This window comes from Oncorhynchus clarkii, chromosome 15 (assembly GCF_045791955.1).
Source record: "Oncorhynchus clarkii lewisi isolate Uvic-CL-2024 chromosome 15, UVic_Ocla_1.0, whole genome shotgun sequence".
Classification (NCBI taxonomy): Eukaryota; Metazoa; Chordata; class Actinopteri; order Salmoniformes; family Salmonidae; genus Oncorhynchus; species Oncorhynchus clarkii.
Window position 1 is genome coordinate 37,732,094 of NC_092161.1, and position 18,381 is coordinate 37,750,474.

Sequence of the window (18,381 nt, forward strand, 5' to 3'; positions counted from 1 at the left end):
TTCCACCATAATTTACAAATAAATTCATTAAAAATCCTACAAATGTGATTTTTCTCATTTTGTCTGTCATAGTTGAAGTGTACCTATGATGAAAATTACAGGCCTCATCTTTTTAAGTGGGAGAACTTGCACAATTGGTGGCTGACTAAATACTTTTTTGCCCCACTGTACATATTACCTCAACTAACCAGTTCCCCGCACATTGACTCTGTACCGGTACCCCCTGTATATAGCCTCGCTATTGTTATTTTACTGCTGCTCTTTAATTATTTGTTACTTTTATTTATTTTTTGAGGAATTTTTCTTAAAACTGCATTGTTGTTTAAGGGCTTGTAAGTAAGCATTTCACTGTAAGGTCTACTACACCTGTTGTATTCGCTGCATGTGACAAATACAATTTGATTTGATTTTAATAAAAAGGCAACACACATCTTGCTGTATGTCAGGAACAGTACATGCAGCCGGAGAGAGAAAGCATAGGTTTCTGGATTAGCCTGTGTGAATGTGTGTGTATGTTCCTCCAGAGCTGAAAAATATGAGGACTAATTCATTTTGTTTGCCATGCATTAGCCACAACACACACAACCCACAGTACCTATCAGACCGGTGTCTCTCAGCGGTGGTGATGGGCTGGGTCCTAAATCTCTCTGAGGTCCTTCTACTCTCTCCAGGCGAGATAGAGAGTCTGGGCCTGCGCCCCCAGTCCCTGTCCCCCCTCCATGGGACTACTGTATTGTCCTGCACCCCTCTCCAGGGGACCTCCGTCCCCCCTGGGTACACCCACTTTATTTCCTCCTCTCTTTGGAGCACAACAAAGAGATGGAGAAGGGTCGGAATGATGAAGAAAGGAAAGAAAAATAGCAGGGTGAGAGAACAAAAGTAAGAGCAGGAAAATAGTCATTTAAGAATTGAAGCATACTTTTCATTTGATTCCCCACACAGAATCCCAACCCCTGGTTTTATAATTGGAGGAGCAATGAAGGCCACACTCATGCAGAAGTTGGCTTGATTGGCCACTACATTGTGTTAGACACACACACACACTACTGTCCATCAGGTAAGAGAAAGCAACAAGTCAAACCTCCTCCTGCGAAACTACTGCTAGCGTTAGTGATTGGATGAGAGTTTCTATAAGTAGAAGAAACAGTTAAGAATTATCAAAAAGATGATTTCAGTCAGTCAGGAGGTTGGTGTTAGCTAGGCAGTGCATGGCAGTGAGTGAGTTCCAGATAGAAGCCAGCAGCAGTTCCCAGCAGTATGCATTGAAGAAACTATACTGTATCAGCTTTTAGATTAGTGTTTCTACACGTTAGAAACAGTGAAAACAATCACACTGATTATCATTTCGTGTTAGGCAGCGGATGACTGAGTTCCAAACAGAGAAGCCAGCCGCAACTCTTAGCAGAATGCATTGTAGAGCAGCACTGTATTACAGAAGCACCTACAGCTCAGGTTTCCTGACGACTGGGGCAATAGCAGTCGTAGCACTTTCCAGGTAGGAGTGACGAAGCTTGGCCACAGAGATACGAGTGTCCCTGGTCTCCAGTGGTCTCTGGTCTCTATTTCTGATCCCATCTTCAATGGCCCCCCTCCGCAGGCCTGCTGCCTCTTTGAACGACCATGGCTCCTGGGCCCTGGGGATGGAGCCTCTAGGGGCCCCATGGGGCTCAGTGTCGGATGAGGAGCGGATGGAGGAGATGAAGGCATCAGTGGTCATGGTGGTGGCGGTTGGGCCTCCTCCCCTGTTCTGGATGTGGGTAGAGATGGGGGAAACACCTCTCTGGATGTAGATGGCGTTGTCACTCCACGGTTGTTGGCCCTTCTCCCTGGAGGCTCTGAGCTCTGCTCTGACCTCGGCGGCCTGCAGGCGGGTCATGGGTTGTTCCGTAGGTCTGATTGGTTCGTGGTCTGTGTCCGATTCCTCCCATCTCATCCTGGGTCTCTCTCCCCCTCTTTCCATGTACCCTCCTCTGGGCTCAGCCTCCCTCCCCTGTCCCACTCCCTGGACTCCTCTGATCTCTGATGGCAGCACAGCTTTCCTGCCCTCCCTAGGGGCTCCCCTCTTCTCCTCTTCTTCCACTTCTCCCTCCATCTCCTTTTCCTCCTCTGGCAGAGGCTGTTGGGGCTGCTGTGCCCTGGAACCGGGGCCAGTAGTCATGGACAGATAGCTGGGGTCATCACTCCGCCCAGAACGGGTGAGCTGAGGCTGGTGGTGAGAGTAGGACTTGGGGCCTGGAGAGTCAGTGGTGGTATACGCCGGAGCCTGGGGGTCATGGTGGTAGGCTGTGGAGCGGGTGGTGATCTGGGGGTGTCTCCTGTACAGGGGGGCCTCAGGGACATGGTGGCCCAGCTCTGGACTCCTCTTTCGAACTCCCTCCTCCCTGGCCAGTTTGTCCCTAACTCTGATTCTTTAGGGAGAGAAAGAAGGTTTACAACACGCTCCAGTTTGTACTGAAACTCAGAGAGTGCAGAGAGATAAATGATGGTAAATACCCAACACATCCCCTTCCCTCAGCCACAAACATACCTTTGCCCCCCATCCCTCCCTCACCTCCTCCCTTGCTTCCCCTCTCTTATTCAAGCGTGGCTCCATTTAGAGAAAACAGTCCAAATGATATAACCCAGAAATAAGAATGTAATACCATCTGACCAGTGAGATACTAATGAGAAACACATGATGAACACCAAGTCACCAAACTTAAACAAACAGGGAATCAATTGGATGCAGAGCATAGACAGATCACATGCTGGACGATGGTGGGGGTCGGTTGGGTGACAACACGCTAGGCTACAGCTGTTGTCAGGTGGTGGCTAATGCTTTTCCAACAGTAGTTAAATATAAAACAGTAGCTCTTTCCCATAAGACTTGATTTTGTGGTTCTGGGAGAGTTAAAGCCAGCAGTATTGTACAGGTTAATCTCTCTGGAAGGCGGCTAGCATATGGCATAAAAACACTCAGCTCTTCACCATTTTCCTATAGTACATCTAAGATGTTACTGGAACAGTTGACAGAGTGCCCTCTCCTTATTTTCCTTTCTCTCTTCACTGGCATCTACTACTCAAGGTCCGGGAAGACTTCCACAGCTGAGCAGACCTGGGCCTGGATTCACATCACATATCTTCAGAAGAAATCTCTTCTTAACTGCCATTTTTCCCTTAAAGGCCAAGTGCAGACAGCAACGTGATTTTCCTGTGTTTTATATATATTTCCACACTATGAAGTTGGAATAATACTGTGAAATTGTGAAAATATTGATAATGCCCTTTTAGTGTAAGACCTGTTTGAATAGAATGCCTGAAATTTCGGCCTGTGTTGGTGGGGTGGGAGCTTTGGCCTGCCTGGGGACAACAGTAAATTAGTTTGACCAATAAGAGAGTTCCAAACTGCTCTACCAATAACAGCTAGTTTTCAGCTTTCTCCTCCCCACTCAGACAATCCTAACAAATATCTTGCTTGAGAAATTGCTCTTTGCTAAGAGGCTATTTTGTTTCTTTTTGACCATTTCAAATCGGAAAAAAATCACAGTAAGGTACTTAAAATGTTACCCGGGAATTATTTGACAGAGATGAAAACGGCTGCATTGGATCTTTAACTATAGACTTATGAGGAACGTTAAGCAAAGCTTTAGTCTGCTTTTCTCCTAATCTCTGAACGACACACTCCTTTATGACTAAATCAGGTATTGTTGATTGTTGAAATTTAGAAAAAGGAAACGAAGAGGAGCTAATGGCGCTAACAGCAATACTTTTCCCAGCTCTAATTTCACATTTCTCTGACTATGTGGGTGGGCCTGAGAGAGAGAGGATACATTACTGGACAGAGAGGAGTGGGGGATGAGTCGTGACTAAAAGGGTTTTCCCCCACTGTGACTCCCAGCATCATCCTCCCCTCTCCCTCAGTCTGGCCTAGTCAGCAGAGAAACAGGGAGTAACAAAGAGAGTACCTCAATATAGCACTTACTGTAAGTAACTCTACAAATCTATAAGTCATTGAGATAGAAACATCTGCAGTCATTAGACAACCTGAATGGACGTGGGGAGGGGGAGAATTTGGTCAATAAAATGAGACCACAGCAACACCATGTTGATGGGGGGTAAGGTCAGATGTGACAATGCCATGATGGGATAGGTTAAGAGATGGGCATGTGGAGGGGAAGGAGGGAAGGTCAGACACCCACTGTACCTGGAGGGCCAGTTGATAAGGGACTGGGTGTTGCCTGCCGAATCAGTCTGGAGGAACCAATCGCTGGGTGGTTTCACTTCCGGGCTGTACCAATGGGACGGGAGATGCAGTGAGTCAGCGACACACTTGGGCATGTCCAAAATGTCACTCTATTATTCCCATGTAGTGCATTACATTTGACCAGAGAACTGTGGATCTCTGGTCAAAAGTAGTGCACTATATAGGGAATAGGGTGTAATTTTGGACGCACACTGGGTGAGTGCGTGGCTAGCGGCTAGACTGCCCAGCGTTTCACTTGTAGCACACACACACACACACACGATTGACTTCATATTGAACTTGACCAAAAAAGACCATACATCTGCCTGGAACTTCAATGGATATCCCATTCTCTAGTAGTCTAGTGCACGCTCTGTTATGATACTGGTATTTGGAGAAATGTCAACAAACATGAAACAAATATGAAATATGAAACAAATCCTCTCCAGGAACGTTAATCACAATGAACAATGAATTGGGGTTTATGGGGTTGGGTTTTATGAAAATAATAGGACCATAGAGTCAGACCAGTGGAGGCTGCGGAGGGAAGAATGGATCATAATAATGGCTGGAACGGAGCCAATGGAATGGCATCAAACCATGTGTTTGGAGTATTTGATACCTATTCCACTGATTCCTCTCCAGCCATTACCATGAGCCCGTCCTCCCCAATTAAGGTGCCACCAACCTCCTGTAATACAGACATAACACAAAACAGCAGCATGTATTGCACACAGTGTACTGTACATGTTCAGTGCCTTCATAATAAGTTACATGGACTCACTCTGTGTGCAATAATATTGGTTAACATGATTTTTGAATAACTACCCCTCAGTCAAGTAGTGAATTTCAAGCACATATTCAACCAGTCCAAGGTTTTCCAATGCCTCGCAAAGAAGGGCACCACTTAGAAGAGAGAGATATATATATATATATATATATATATATATATATATATATATATATATATATATATATATATATATATATATATATATATATATATATATATATATATAAAAAAAGAAGAACGAATATCCCTTTGAGCATGGTGAAGTTATTAACCTCTTGAACCTATAGGGGCGCTGTGTCATTATTGGATAAAAAGACGTGCCCGTTTTAAGCGCAATATTTTGTCACGAAAAGATGCTCGACTATGCATGGAATTGAAAGCCTTGGAAAGACACAACTCTGACGTCTCCAAAACTGCAAAGATATTATCTGTGCGTGCCCCAGAACTAATGCAACAGTCGAAACCAAGATGATGTTTCATACAGGAAATGCCCCGGATTCTGAAGGCGCTGTGTTCCAATGTCTCCTTATATGGCTGTGAATGCGCCAGGAATGAGCCTGCGCTTTCTGTATATTCCCAGAGGTGTCTGCAGCATTGTGACGTGTTTGTAGGCATATCATTGGAAGATTGACCATAAGAGACTACATTTACCTGGTGTCCCGCCCGGTGTCCTGTGTGCGTAATCAGTAAGTCCATGCGCGTTCCATTTCTTCAGAATTGAAAGTAAACTGCCACGATGGATTTTATCGTCGATAGATATGTGAAAAACACCTTGAGGATTGATTCAAAACATCGTTTGCCATGTTTCTGTCGAAATTATGGAGTTAATTTGGAAAAAAGTTCGCGTTTTAATGACTTTTTTTTTTTCTTTTTTTTTTTTCTTACCCAAACGTGATGAACAAAACGGAGTGATTAGTCGACACAAATAATATTTTTTGTAAAAACGGAACATTTGCTATCTAACACAGTCTCCTCATTGAAAACATCTGAAGTTCTTCAAAGGTAAATTATTTTATTTGAATACTTTTATGGTTTTTTGTGGAAAATGTTGCATGCTGAATGCTAGGCTTAATGCAATTTTCATGAATAGTTAACGTTGTGTTATGCTAATGAGCTTGCTGATAGATTTACACAATCCTGGATACAGGGGTTTTTTCGTAGCTAAACGTGACGCAGAAAACGGAGCGATTTGTCCTAAACAAATAATCTTTCAGGAAAAACTGAACATTTGCTATCTGAGAGTCTCCTCATTGAAAACATCTGAAGTTCTTCAAAGGTAAATGATTTTATTTGAATGCTTTTCTGTTTTTTTGTGTAAATGTTGCCAGCTGAATGCTAACGCTAAATGCGACGCTAAATGCTACGTTAGCCATCAATACTGTTACACAAATGCTTGTTTTGCAATGGTTGAGAAGCATATTTTGAAAATCTGAGATGACAGTGTTGTTAACAAAAGGCTAAGCTTGAGAGCTAGCATATTTATTTCATTTCATTTGCGATTTTCATGAATAGTTAACGTTGCGTTATGGTAATGAGCTTGAGTCTGTATTCACGATCCCGGATCCGGGATGGGGAGATCAGAAAGGTTAATAAGGCTTTGGATGGTGTATTTATACACTGAGGCACTACAAAGATAGAGGCGTCCTTCCCAACTCAGTTGCCGTAGAGTAAGGAAACTGCTTACGGATTTCACCATAAGGCAAGTCATTTTAAATGACAGTTTAATGGCTTTAATGCAACAAAACATGGAACAGGTAAAGGGGGTTGAATACTTTATAAAGGCACTGTATATGGGAAAGAAAAAGTATACAGACAGTCAATTGATGTAGCCTATTGTAAACACTGCATGATTTGGTCCTAAAAAAGGAATGAAAAAAATCCCTGTGTAGTCCGGTCCCATGTGGCTACATAGTATATGTCCTTCCTTATCTGTCTTACCGATATCCAGAGCCATAACTTCCTAGTATAGAGGGCTGTACCGGATTGAAACTTCTATCTATTCTATGCAGAAAGGAGAGATATTTAAATAACTAGTCATAGGTCTTTCTGTAGAGGAGAACAAAAGGAAGGAAGTAGGGTGTCGCGGGACGATATGTACTGGCTCGGTCCTATGTATCAAAATTTGATTATTATTATTTTTTTTACATTGGATAAAAGTAGAGACTCACAGCTAGAAAATGCTATATCATCGCAGTGCTTGCTGTGTTACTAAAAATCCTGGTTTGATACCGGGCTGTGTTGCCGCCCGCCATGACCAGGAGACCCATGAGGCGACGCACAATTGGCCCAGCGTCGTCCGGGTTAGGGGAGGGTTTGGCCGGGCTGTCCTTGTTCCATCGCGCTCTAGCGACTCCTGTGGTGGGCCGAGCGCATGCATGCTGACACGGTTACCAGGTGTATGGTTTTCCTCCGACACATTGGTGCGGCTGGCTTCCGGGTTAAGCGTGCATTGCTCCAAGAAGCAGTGCCGCTTGGCAGGGTTGTGTTTTGGAGGACGCACGGCTCTCAACCTTGGCTTCTCCCAAGTCCATACGGGAGTTGCAGCGATTGGACAAACTGTAACTACCAATTGGATATGACGAAATCAGGGAGGAAAATGTGGTGAAACATTTTTTTTAAGAAAATAAATGACAGAGTGAAAGAGAGAGGATAAGAAAAAAAAGAGAGCTAGTGAGTGATAGACAGCTAGCCCTCTGCTCCATGACCTAAACCCTAAACTCTTTCTCCAGGCAGGCGGTTTGGCATGGTGTTGCTGGCCTTCATCAGTCCCAGCTGTGTCTCTGTATGCTGTCATAGTTCTGACCGAGGAGTCACACAGTGCACCCCGTAACTCAACACCCCTTCTGATGGTTAACGCAACACAGCTGCTGCTAAGTTTTGAAACCCGAGAGTGAGAGACAAACACAGCGAGAGAGAGCGACAGACAGAGAGACCGACACAGAGAGAGACAGATGAGGGAAAGAGTAATGCCTGGTGGGATGTGGAATATAAATGTCCCCCTTAGTGAGTACACATTTACTACCTGCAGGGTACAGCAAGGCCAAGAGCTGGCTGTTAAAAGACTGAGGGACTGAGGGGAGGAGTATGAAGAGCACTGGAAAAAAACATTGGAAAATGCAATGTCTCCAAACACCGAACTGTATTGGCCAGGACTGTGAATGCCAAATGAAGTATTCCTTAACTATTTGTTGAGGATATCTAACATTGACAGTGCCATTTTTTAGAACATGACACCATTACAGTTTCACCGCCTGAAATAAAGGGCTTTGGGTGACTCAGTCATAAGCTGTGTTCGAAAACCCATACTAACATACTGTATACTACACACTTAATGAGTATAAACGGCATACTATTGGTTAATTTTAGTATACTGTACACAAACAATATCCTTTCAGTTGAGCGTACTAGCTCTTCGCCAGTCTACCGGAAGTTGATGCTGTTGCTATGCAACCATTTGCTAGCTTGTTAGCATAAAAAATGACTAGTTAGACATTTTACGACTTCAGGGGTGTTATTAAACTCAATCTGGAGTGCCAGAGTGCTTGTGTTGTCAGATTGTAAATTCAGAGCGTCTCGCTCTGGGAGCGCACACTGACCATACAACCGCAGTCCAGCAACTAAGCTAACGTTGGCTAGCTTGGCTAGCTAACGTTGGCTAGCTTGCTAGTTACTTCCAGACACAAATGAGACCACTGATAATGATAGTGCTGCTGGCAACAATTTAATTACGTTTTTTGCCAACATTTACAGACACCGGCCACATTTAACGGGTGTTGAGCGCTAGTAAATTCATTGCGCTCTGGTACACTCAGACAAGAGTGCTCTGAAATAGATTAGATAGCCAGAGCGAATTTACGAAAGCACCTGAATGTCCATTGAGAACGCACAATGACGATACCATTTAGCTAAGAACGACAAGAATAATCAAGTCAAAAAACCATTGGATAGTTAGCAATTAGACAGCCTATAGTTAATATATACTGGCAAGTTTGATGTTTTATTAGCCAACTAACATACCGGTACATACTGCTATAATGATATGCTATGTGGTTCGTAAGGACAGCGTAGCTAACAAATTGTCAGCCAACATAACGTGTAAGGTAACTTATTTGAAAAGTCATTGCTTAATTACATTGTTCAACATTTGTCATAATTCGTTAAAGCAATGAATTTGAATCTGCTCTCGTCGTACTTTGGCTGCATATTTTCTGCCACTTCCTTCAAATCTGAAAACGATGTGAAGCCACGCCCATTTCCTGAAGAATTGCATTATGGGCCCTAAATTACGGAAATAGTGTCCTCTGCGAGTATACTTCATATTTTGGCAAATTTAGCAAATTTAGACATCCGGGAACTTTTGGCATACTAACTATATCCATGCTTTGACCAATAAGCATACTACATACTTAAATCACGTCACAAATAGTATGGTTAGTGCAGTTAGTGTGAGGATTCGAACACCGCTCTAGTATGATAGCAACTGTACAATTATAGTAGATTCTTAATATAATTTTGACTTCAACTAAATCCCCAAAGCAACTCCTTTTTATCTAGTCTAACTTATCATCTTAACAGTACAGGTTGCTGTTAAACATGAAAGACATGCAGCACTAACATCAATGCCTGATCTGAGGTCAGTTCAGAATTAAGTCCTCTCAGTCCCAGCTGCGTGTCTGTTTGAACCCTTTTGGACTGACTGAGCCTGCCTGAGCTGCACTTTAATTCCACTCCAGACAACTGCTCTGGGTTCAGATTGCGGTTTGAAATAATGTGTGCGTCCCAGTGGTGGTCAAAAGTAGTACATTATATAGGGAATAGGGTGCCATTTGGGACACAGTCAATGTTCCTGCCAAGAGGACGACTTTGTGAGGGAGCGAGCGATGAGTGTGCTGCAAGCCTAATGGATGATGTGTCATCTTCCAGTCCCAAACGCAGCCCACCCATCCTTCCATAGGAGGACATTAAAAACCAGACACACAGGAGCGTCTCCTTACGCAAACGCTAACACACAGTCACACACACGCCCGCAAACATAGGGCCGGGGTCAGAGAGGGGGACAGGCTCTGGGCTGGAGCGAGCAGAGGCACTGTAGTTCTGTTAAAGGCATCTAGGAGACGCAGTGTGTGTGTGTGTGTGTGTGTGTGTGTGTGTGTGTGTGTGTGTGTGTGTGTGTGTGTGTGTGTGTGTGAGGGAGGAAGGGAGATACAGAGACTCTTTCTCTCCATCTGTTATGTTTACAGTAAGGGGACAGAGAAAGAGCGAAGCAGATCTAGACATAGTGTAGGAGGTAGGGCCACTCACCCCTGTCTGCTGAGGATGTTGTGGGCCTGTTGCTCTATGAACAGGTCCCCCTCCCCCTGTTTGGGGGAGGGCAGCAAGGACTTCCGGCCAGTCTTGGGTGAGCTGGGGGGCAACCCCATGATGGTGTTGTGCTTAGCAATGGGCACTTTGGCAGAGGTCGACGACGTCACATCCATGTAGGTGGAGGAAGATGGCGGCTGCGGCTCGGGGGCTTTGATGTTCCTCTCCTGCTGAGCTGCCCTGCGCTGGTTCTCCAGGTTGATGTTCCTCTCCTGCTGAGCCGCCCTGCGCTGGTTCTCCAGGTTCTCCACCCTCTCCCTCTCTGTGAAAGAGTCAACCCTGGGTCGCCCCTGGTCAGGCTTGCCGTAGCCCTGTGGTGGGGGGGCCACTCTACCCACCCTGGATCTACTGGATGTGTAGGAGTGTTCGTCCCCCACAGACTCTGCCCTGCAGCGTGTTTCTGGGTGTGTGTAGCCCTGTTGCCTCTCAGAGGAAGAAGCCAACTCCTTGAGTCCACAGGAGGCACCGTATCGGGAAGAGAAGTGGTCGGTGACAGTGGTGTCTGGCTCTTGGTCCAGCGAGATACCATAGCGCTCGGCCAACTGGCGACGCCTTTCTGCCTTGTAGCGAGCGATCCGCTCCACCTTGGAGTCCAGGTCAGAACCAGCGGGGTCTGTGGGTTCGGTGAGGACGGTCTGGGTCTGTTCCTCGGGTCTGCACCGGGCTCTGGACTGCCTCTCTGGAGCAGTGACCAGCTGATGGGTCATCATCTCTGGACTCTCCATGTCCTCCTTACTGTAACATTGTACTGTGACTGGGGATAGAGGGAGAGACCATTGTTGCTTCAGACTATTACATTATGTATGGACTAAAACACTATGCAAGTAATATATAATGCATGATGTCAATGTATATCTTGCAAATGACTTAATACTGTAAGCAAATATTGACCAAATTCATATTAATAAGCATGGGTCAGGTCTCTTTATTTATATGGTATATGGAGCTCTGACTACGCTCTAGTGCTGTCATTCTGTGGGTTGCGTAGGTAGCTGATGCAGCCATGTAGGAACTCCAGGTACAAGTTTAGTGAGTGGGTGACTGTATTCTGTTGTGCCTAGGTGTCCTTGTCCTCACTGACACAGGGTACTCTGTGTAGTGTGTCCTCACCAACACAGGTGTCCGAGGCGCGTGTGTAACGGGGCGTGTCTTCCTCTACCAGCTGATTGGTCACCAGGCCTGGGCAGCTGGGTAATATGGCGGGATGCACTTCGCTCTCTATGCCCTCCAACCGCCGGGCAATCCTCTCCTTCCTACACAATCAGACAGAGTCAAATACACACACAGTGACACACACACGTTCTCATCCATCACGAATGTCTCGGTTGTACCTGTTCATTTCCCAGTCACAGCTAGTGCTTGGGCTGATGCCTTCAAAACGCTTCCTCAATTCTGAAACTGGACAGATGAAAACACAGGTAGGTTAAACACGATAAAACTGGAAAGTAGAGAATAAAGTCTATTCAATTAAGTAGTCATTATAAGAGAGAAACACACTTCACAGCAGATAAGGATGGACAGTTTAAGCTCACATTAGCCAACAGAGTTTACTGTAAGTTCAAACCGATCTTGGACAGGCTACTGTCACATCTAGAGCAAGAATAGATCTCGGTTTGTTTGTGGGTCTTGTTATAAGGAGGTGCCGATACCTCCAGTAGCAGACTCTGTTCTCTACAACACAGTGACAAATCGCTGAGAGACACATTCACAAGGAACTGACAAAATCTCTATCCCGCTTTGAAAATAGAAAGAGTCCAATCTGCTACTGACTAATTGACTTAGCGAAAGAAGTAGTTAGACTCTGAATCTTTCATGTGATTGATCGAGCCCTACATAGAGACCGAGAGATCACACAAAATGCACCCAGACCCATAGGCTGTGTTTACACAGGCAGCCCAATTATCATCGTTTGGGCAATTATTAGCGAAAGTTCAAAATACTAATTACAGGCAAAAATAACAGAATTGGTCTGCCTATGTAAACACAGCCAGAGCAGGGCAGTCAGGTAATGGCTTATTGGGTTGGACTGAACCGGACAGCCCCTCTAGGGGGACAGACAGACAGAGTCCTATCCATGAGTTAGTAGGAAAGGAGCTTGTTACGCGTGTTACTGCTGGACACCACATGTAATAAAGCAACTTTTCAATACACAACAGAAACAAAACAACCAAACGCACTTCAAGTGCCATGTGCCCTGGCCTCTCTGTGTGAGCACACACTGAGGGAAACCGAAAATGTTACCTAAAATTATCGACATCGACCAAACAGAACAATTATCGTGGACATTTTGCTGATATCGTTTATTATTATAAACTTTAGGGCCCTACTAGAGAAATGAGATGTTAGAAATTAAATCATTTTGATTGTTAGCGGAGAAATTGATAGCTACAACATTCAATGTAGTAGTACAAGTTTAAGGGTGATATACAGTGCCTTGCGAAAGTATTCGGCCCCCTTGAACTTTGCGACCTTTTGCCACATTTCAGGCTTCAAACTTAAAGATATAAAACTGTATTTTTTTGTGAAGAATCAACAACAAGTGGGACACAATCATGAAGTGGAACGACATTTATTGGATATTTCAAACTTTTTTAACAAATCAAAAACTGAAAAATTGGGCGTGCAAAATTATTCAGCCCCTTTACTTTCAGTGCAGCAAACTCTCTCCAGAAGTTCAGTGAGGATCTCTGAATGATCCAATGTTGACCTAAATGACTAATGATGATAAATACAATCCACCTGTGTGTAATCACGTCTCCGTATAAATGCACCTGCACTGTGATAGTCTCAGAGGTCCGTTAAAAGCGCAGAGAGCATCATGAAGAACAAGGAACACACCAGGCAGGTCCGAGATACTGTTGTGAAGAAGTTTAAAGCCGGATTTGGATACAAAAAGATTTCCCAAGCTTTAAACATCCCAAGGAGCACTGTGCAAGCGATAATATTGAAATGGCAGGAGTATCAGACCACTGCAAATCTACCAAGACCTGGCCGTCCCTCTAAACTTTCAGCTCATACAAGGAGAAGACTGATCAGAGATGCAGCCAAGAGGCCCATGATCACTCTGGATGAACTGCAGAGATCTACAGCTGAGGTGGGAGACTCTGTCCATAGGACAACAATCAGTCGTATATTGCACAAATCTGGCCTTTATGGAAGAGTGGCAAGAAGAAAGCCATTTCTTAAAGATATCCATAAAAAGTGTTGTTTAAAGTTTGCCACAAGCCACCTGGGAGACACACCAAACATGTGGAAGGTGCTCTGGTCAGATGAAACCAAAATTGAACTTTTTGGCAACAATGCAAAACGTTATGTTTGGCGTAAAAGCAACACAGCTCATCACCTTGAACACACCATCCCCACTGTCAAACATGGTGGTGGCAGCATCATGGTTTGGGCCTGCTTTTCTTCAGCAGGGACAGGGAAGATGGTTAAAATTGATGGGAAGATGGATGGAGCCAAATACAGGACCATTCTGGAAGAAAACCTGATGGAGTCTGCAAAAGACCTGAGACTGGGACGGAGATTTGTCTTCCAACAAGACAATGATCCAAAACATAAAGCAAAATCTACAATGGAATGGTTCAAAAATAAACATATCCAGGTGTTAGACTGGCCAAGTCAAAGACCAGACCTGAATCCAATCGAGAATCTGTGGAAAGAACTGAAAACTGCTGTTCACAAATGCTCTCCATCCAACCTCACTGAGCTCGAGCTGTTTTGCAAGGAGGAATGGGAAAAAATGTCAGTCTCTCGATGTGCAAAACTGATAGAGACATACCCCAAGCGACTTACAGCTGTAATCGCAGCAAAAGGTGGTGCTACAAAGTATTAACTTAAGGGGGCTGAATAATTTTGCACGCCCAATTTTTCAGTTTTGATTTGTTAAAAAAGTTTGAAATATCCAATAAATGTCGTTCCACTTCATGATTGTGTCCCACTTGTTGTTGATTCTTCACAAACAAATACAGTTTTATATCTTTATGTTTGAAGCCTGAAATGTGGCAAAAGGTCGCAAAGTTCAAGGGGGCCGAATACTTTCGCAAGGCACTGTAAATAACTGTGGTGCACATTCATGGTATAAACTTAACGTTTTATTTATCGCTATCGTGACAATTAAGTCAATTTACTGCGATATGGATCGCCCAGGGCCCGGTTTTCCGATAGCGATGGAACTTAGGCGTACCAGTGTTTTAACAATGCATCTTTCCTACAACAGCCGAAGATGTAACATGCATTTCCCACAACATCGCGCAGGGAGAGCGGTCGCTAAGTGCATCGTTGGAGCATGTGTCGATACTGATAGGATCGAAAGAAAGGGAGAGCTGCTCTTGGATCAGCTTTCTTCATTCAAATCTTTTCTTAACATTACAATTATTTCACATTACCGACAACATCAGCTCCTAAAGAAATTACTACCTACAGCTGCAAATATTAAGGCAGCTTATTCTATACTTCCCCAATAAATTGCACTAAAATCACAGATTTGGCACATCATTGCGCACATGTTAGGCTACTCAAGAAATAGATTGAGAAAAATTACACACTAGCCTACAATTAGCAAAATAACAATTGATTGAACATGAAATGTATTTCAATATGATTGAAATAGGCCTAAAGCCTACTGTTTATATTTTAATGCACTCATCTCAGTTTTCATTTGAAACATATTTTTATTCATTGTTTCTTTGTAACACTTGCATAGAGAACTTTGTATTTGTAGTCAACTTTGTTCTGAAGTTAATCAGATGCGCAACCTTTATTTAACTAGGCAAATCAGTTAAGAACAAATTCTTATTTACAATGACGGCCTACACCGGCCAAACCCGGATGACGCTGGGCCAATTGTGCACCGCCCTATGAGACTCCCAATCACGGCCGGTTGTGATACAGCCTGGATTTGAACCAGGGTGTCTGTAGTGACGCCTCTAGCATGAAGATGCAGTGCCCACTCGGGAGCCTGAGAGATGGATAATCCATGTGATTCTACATTTAGCGGAGAACTTGCGTGTATAAAGTGATGCGGGAGAGCAAAAAGCATCTAACGAAGCACTTAGCTGTTCTACGAGTGGTCTGAGGCAGGCATTAGCGTACAAGTGTTTTGAAGTGCTTACACACTGTTCACATTATTTCTGACTGAACCTTGTCAAAGCAGTAAGCACCCTCAGTTACACAACAGGCACCACTTCCCTCAACCCCATAACCCTGGGAAAGTATCCTTTGTCTGAGAATATGCCCCAAATGGCATTCCCTATGTAGTGCACAACTTTTGACAAGGGCCAAAAGGGCTTTGGTCAAATGTAGTGCACTATATAGAGAATAGGGTGCCATTTGAGATGCAAACTTTGTCAGATAGAGTCATGTGTTTCATGCAGCACAGCATGCCGAAATAGAAAGCCCCGAGTCACCTTTAGGCAGGCTTGCCAAGAGATTTACATCTATATCCTTGGTGTTCTTGGCCAGGGTGTTTTTCTCTTCGAACAAGAACACTTTCTGGAAGCTGCAGGTGGACACAAATATAAACAGAACAGCTCAGTCAGTCATAAACAATTATGTATATAAACACTAGATTGCTGATGCTATGTACAGTCGTGGCCAAAAGTTTGGAGAATGACAAATATTAAATTTCCACAAAGTTTGCTGATTCAGTGTCTTCATATATTTTTGTCAGATGTTACTATGGAATACTGAAGTATAATTACAAGCATTTCATGTGTGTCAAAGGCTTTTATCGACAATTACATGAAGTTGATGCAAAGATTAAATATTTGCAGTGTTGACCCTTCTTTTTCAAGACCTCTGCAATCTGCCCTGGTATGCTGTCAATTAACTTCTGGGCCACTGATGGCAGCCCATTTTTGCATAATCAATACTTGAGGTTGTCAGAATGTGTGGGTTTTGATTCGCCACTTGCCTCTTGAGGATTGACCACAAGTTCTCAATGGGATTAAGGTCTGGGGAGTTTCCTGGCGATGGACCCAAAATATCGATGTTTTGTTCCCCGAGCCACTTAGTTATCACTTTTGCCTTATGGCAAGGTGCTCCATCATGCTGGAAAAGGCATTGTTTGTCACCAAACTGTTCCTGGATGGTTGGGAGAAGTTGCTCTCAGAGGATGTGCTAGTACCATTCTTTATTCATGGCTGTGTTCTTAGGCAAGATTGTGAGTGAGCCCAATGCCTTGGCTGAAAAGCAATCCCACACACATGAATGGTCTCAGGATGCTTTACTGTTGGCATGACACAGGACTGATGGTAGCACTCACCTTGTCTTCTCCGGACAAGCTTTTTTCTGGATGCCCCAAACAATCTGGAAGGGGATTCATCAGAGAAAATGACTTTACCCCAGTCCTCAGCAGTCCAATCCCTGTACCTTTTGCAGAATATCAGTCTGTCCCTGATGTTTTTCCTGGAGAGAAGTGTCTTCTTTGCTGCCCTTCTTGACACCAGGCCATCCTCCAAAAGTCGTCGCTCTCACTGTGCGTGCAGATGCGCTCACACCTGCCTGCTGCCATTCCTGAGCAAGCTCTGTACTGCTGGTGCCCCGATCCCACAGCTGAATTAACTTTAGGAGACGGTCCTGGCGCTTGCTGGACTTTCTTGGGCGCCCTGAAGCCTTCTTCACAACAATTGAACCGCTCTCCTTGAAGTTCTTGATGATCCGATAAATGGTTGATTTAGGTGCAATCTTACTGGCAGCAATATCCTTGCCTGTGAAGCCCTTTTGTGCAAAGCAATGATGACGGCACGTGTTTCCTTGCAGGTAACCATGGTTGACAGAGGAAGAACAATGATTCCAAGCACCACCCTCCTTTTGAAGCTTCCAGTCTGTTATTTGAACTCAATCAGCATGACAGAGCGATCTCCAGCCTTGTCCTCGTCAACACTCACACCTGTGTTAACGAGAGAATCACTGACATCACTGTCAGCTGGTCCTTTTGCGGCAGGGCTAAAATGCAGTGGAAATGTTTTTGGGGGGATTCAGTTCATTTGTATGGCAAAGAGGAATTAATCTGATCACTCTTTGTAACATTCTGGAGTATATGCAAATTGCCATCATACAAACTGAGGCAGCAGGCTTTGTGAAAATTAATATTTGTGTCATTCTCAAAACTTTTGGCCACAACTGTATTGGTCAATGAAAGGCTTTGAAGCTACCGGTCGGCCATATTGGTTCTTCTCAGAAGACGCAGTCCTCCATAGGAATTAATAGAATTATACAGTATTTCAATTATATATGCTAAGGACAAAATTACACGTATTTAAGTATCTTGTTGTGGTAGTGGGGACAGTAACATTAGTGCTCTCCAAAAATGTTACGTTCTTGAAACAAATGTTTTTTTATATTTCAATGTTTTTATTTGTATGTTTAGCTCACATAAGATCATTTTAAAGTATACATTAAGGCGTCTGTAATAGAATAAATGTGGCATAAGCAAATTACATTAATAAATGCATTTCTATAGCTTACAAAATATATATATTTTTACAAACGGTGGGGGGAGTAGTAAAATAGAAGAGCAGCGGTTTCAAATCAGCTCCCCCTGTCAGTCATCTAGTGTGCATAGTATATAAATAATTGGTCAGAACAATGTCCATGGGTTCATTTCAGTAAGCAGAAATTAACAATGTAATTATATTCTGGGTGCATCTCAAATGCCACCCTATTCTCTGTAGTGCACTACCCAAAAGTATTGATATAGGTTAAAAAAAACAATGCACTGAAAGAGGAATCAATGGCTGGGTTAGAAAACGGGGAACTGGATTCTTAGGAGGTCATGAGGACATCCAAATGTTTCAAAAAATATATTTGGAAGAGAGAGAGAGAGAGAATCTAAATGGCCCTAAGTTCTTCCTATTAGCAACTAAAATAAGTCATTATCAAAACTATGTGCAGTTATTTTCAGAAATAGGCTGATTACATCAAAGTCGTATATCCTGTTGATCTATTCACACTGACTCAAATCTAAGGCACCTGTTATGTCTATTGATGTTACGTCTATACA

General features: G+C 43.7%; 1 protein-coding gene across 1 annotated transcript in view; it reads right to left on the reverse strand.

The window, feature by feature from the left end:
* The window catches only part of LOC139367240 (supervillin-like), a 118,193-nt gene that overhangs the window by 83,676 nt on the left and 16,136 nt on the right, over positions 1 to 18,381 (reverse strand). The window contains exons 3-9 of the mRNA XM_071105473.1: positions 15,785 to 15,876; positions 11,708 to 11,774; positions 11,487 to 11,629; positions 10,317 to 11,130; positions 4,184 to 4,267; positions 1,446 to 2,408; positions 596 to 799 (exon numbers count right to left, since the gene is read on the reverse strand). Of these exons, the coding sequence (XP_070961574.1) occupies positions 596 to 799; positions 1,446 to 2,408; positions 4,184 to 4,267; positions 10,317 to 11,130; positions 11,487 to 11,629; positions 11,708 to 11,774; positions 15,785 to 15,876 (2,367 nt within the window). The remainder of the gene's footprint in view (positions 1 to 595; positions 800 to 1,445; positions 2,409 to 4,183; positions 4,268 to 10,316; positions 11,131 to 11,486; positions 11,630 to 11,707; positions 11,775 to 15,784; positions 15,877 to 18,381) is intronic.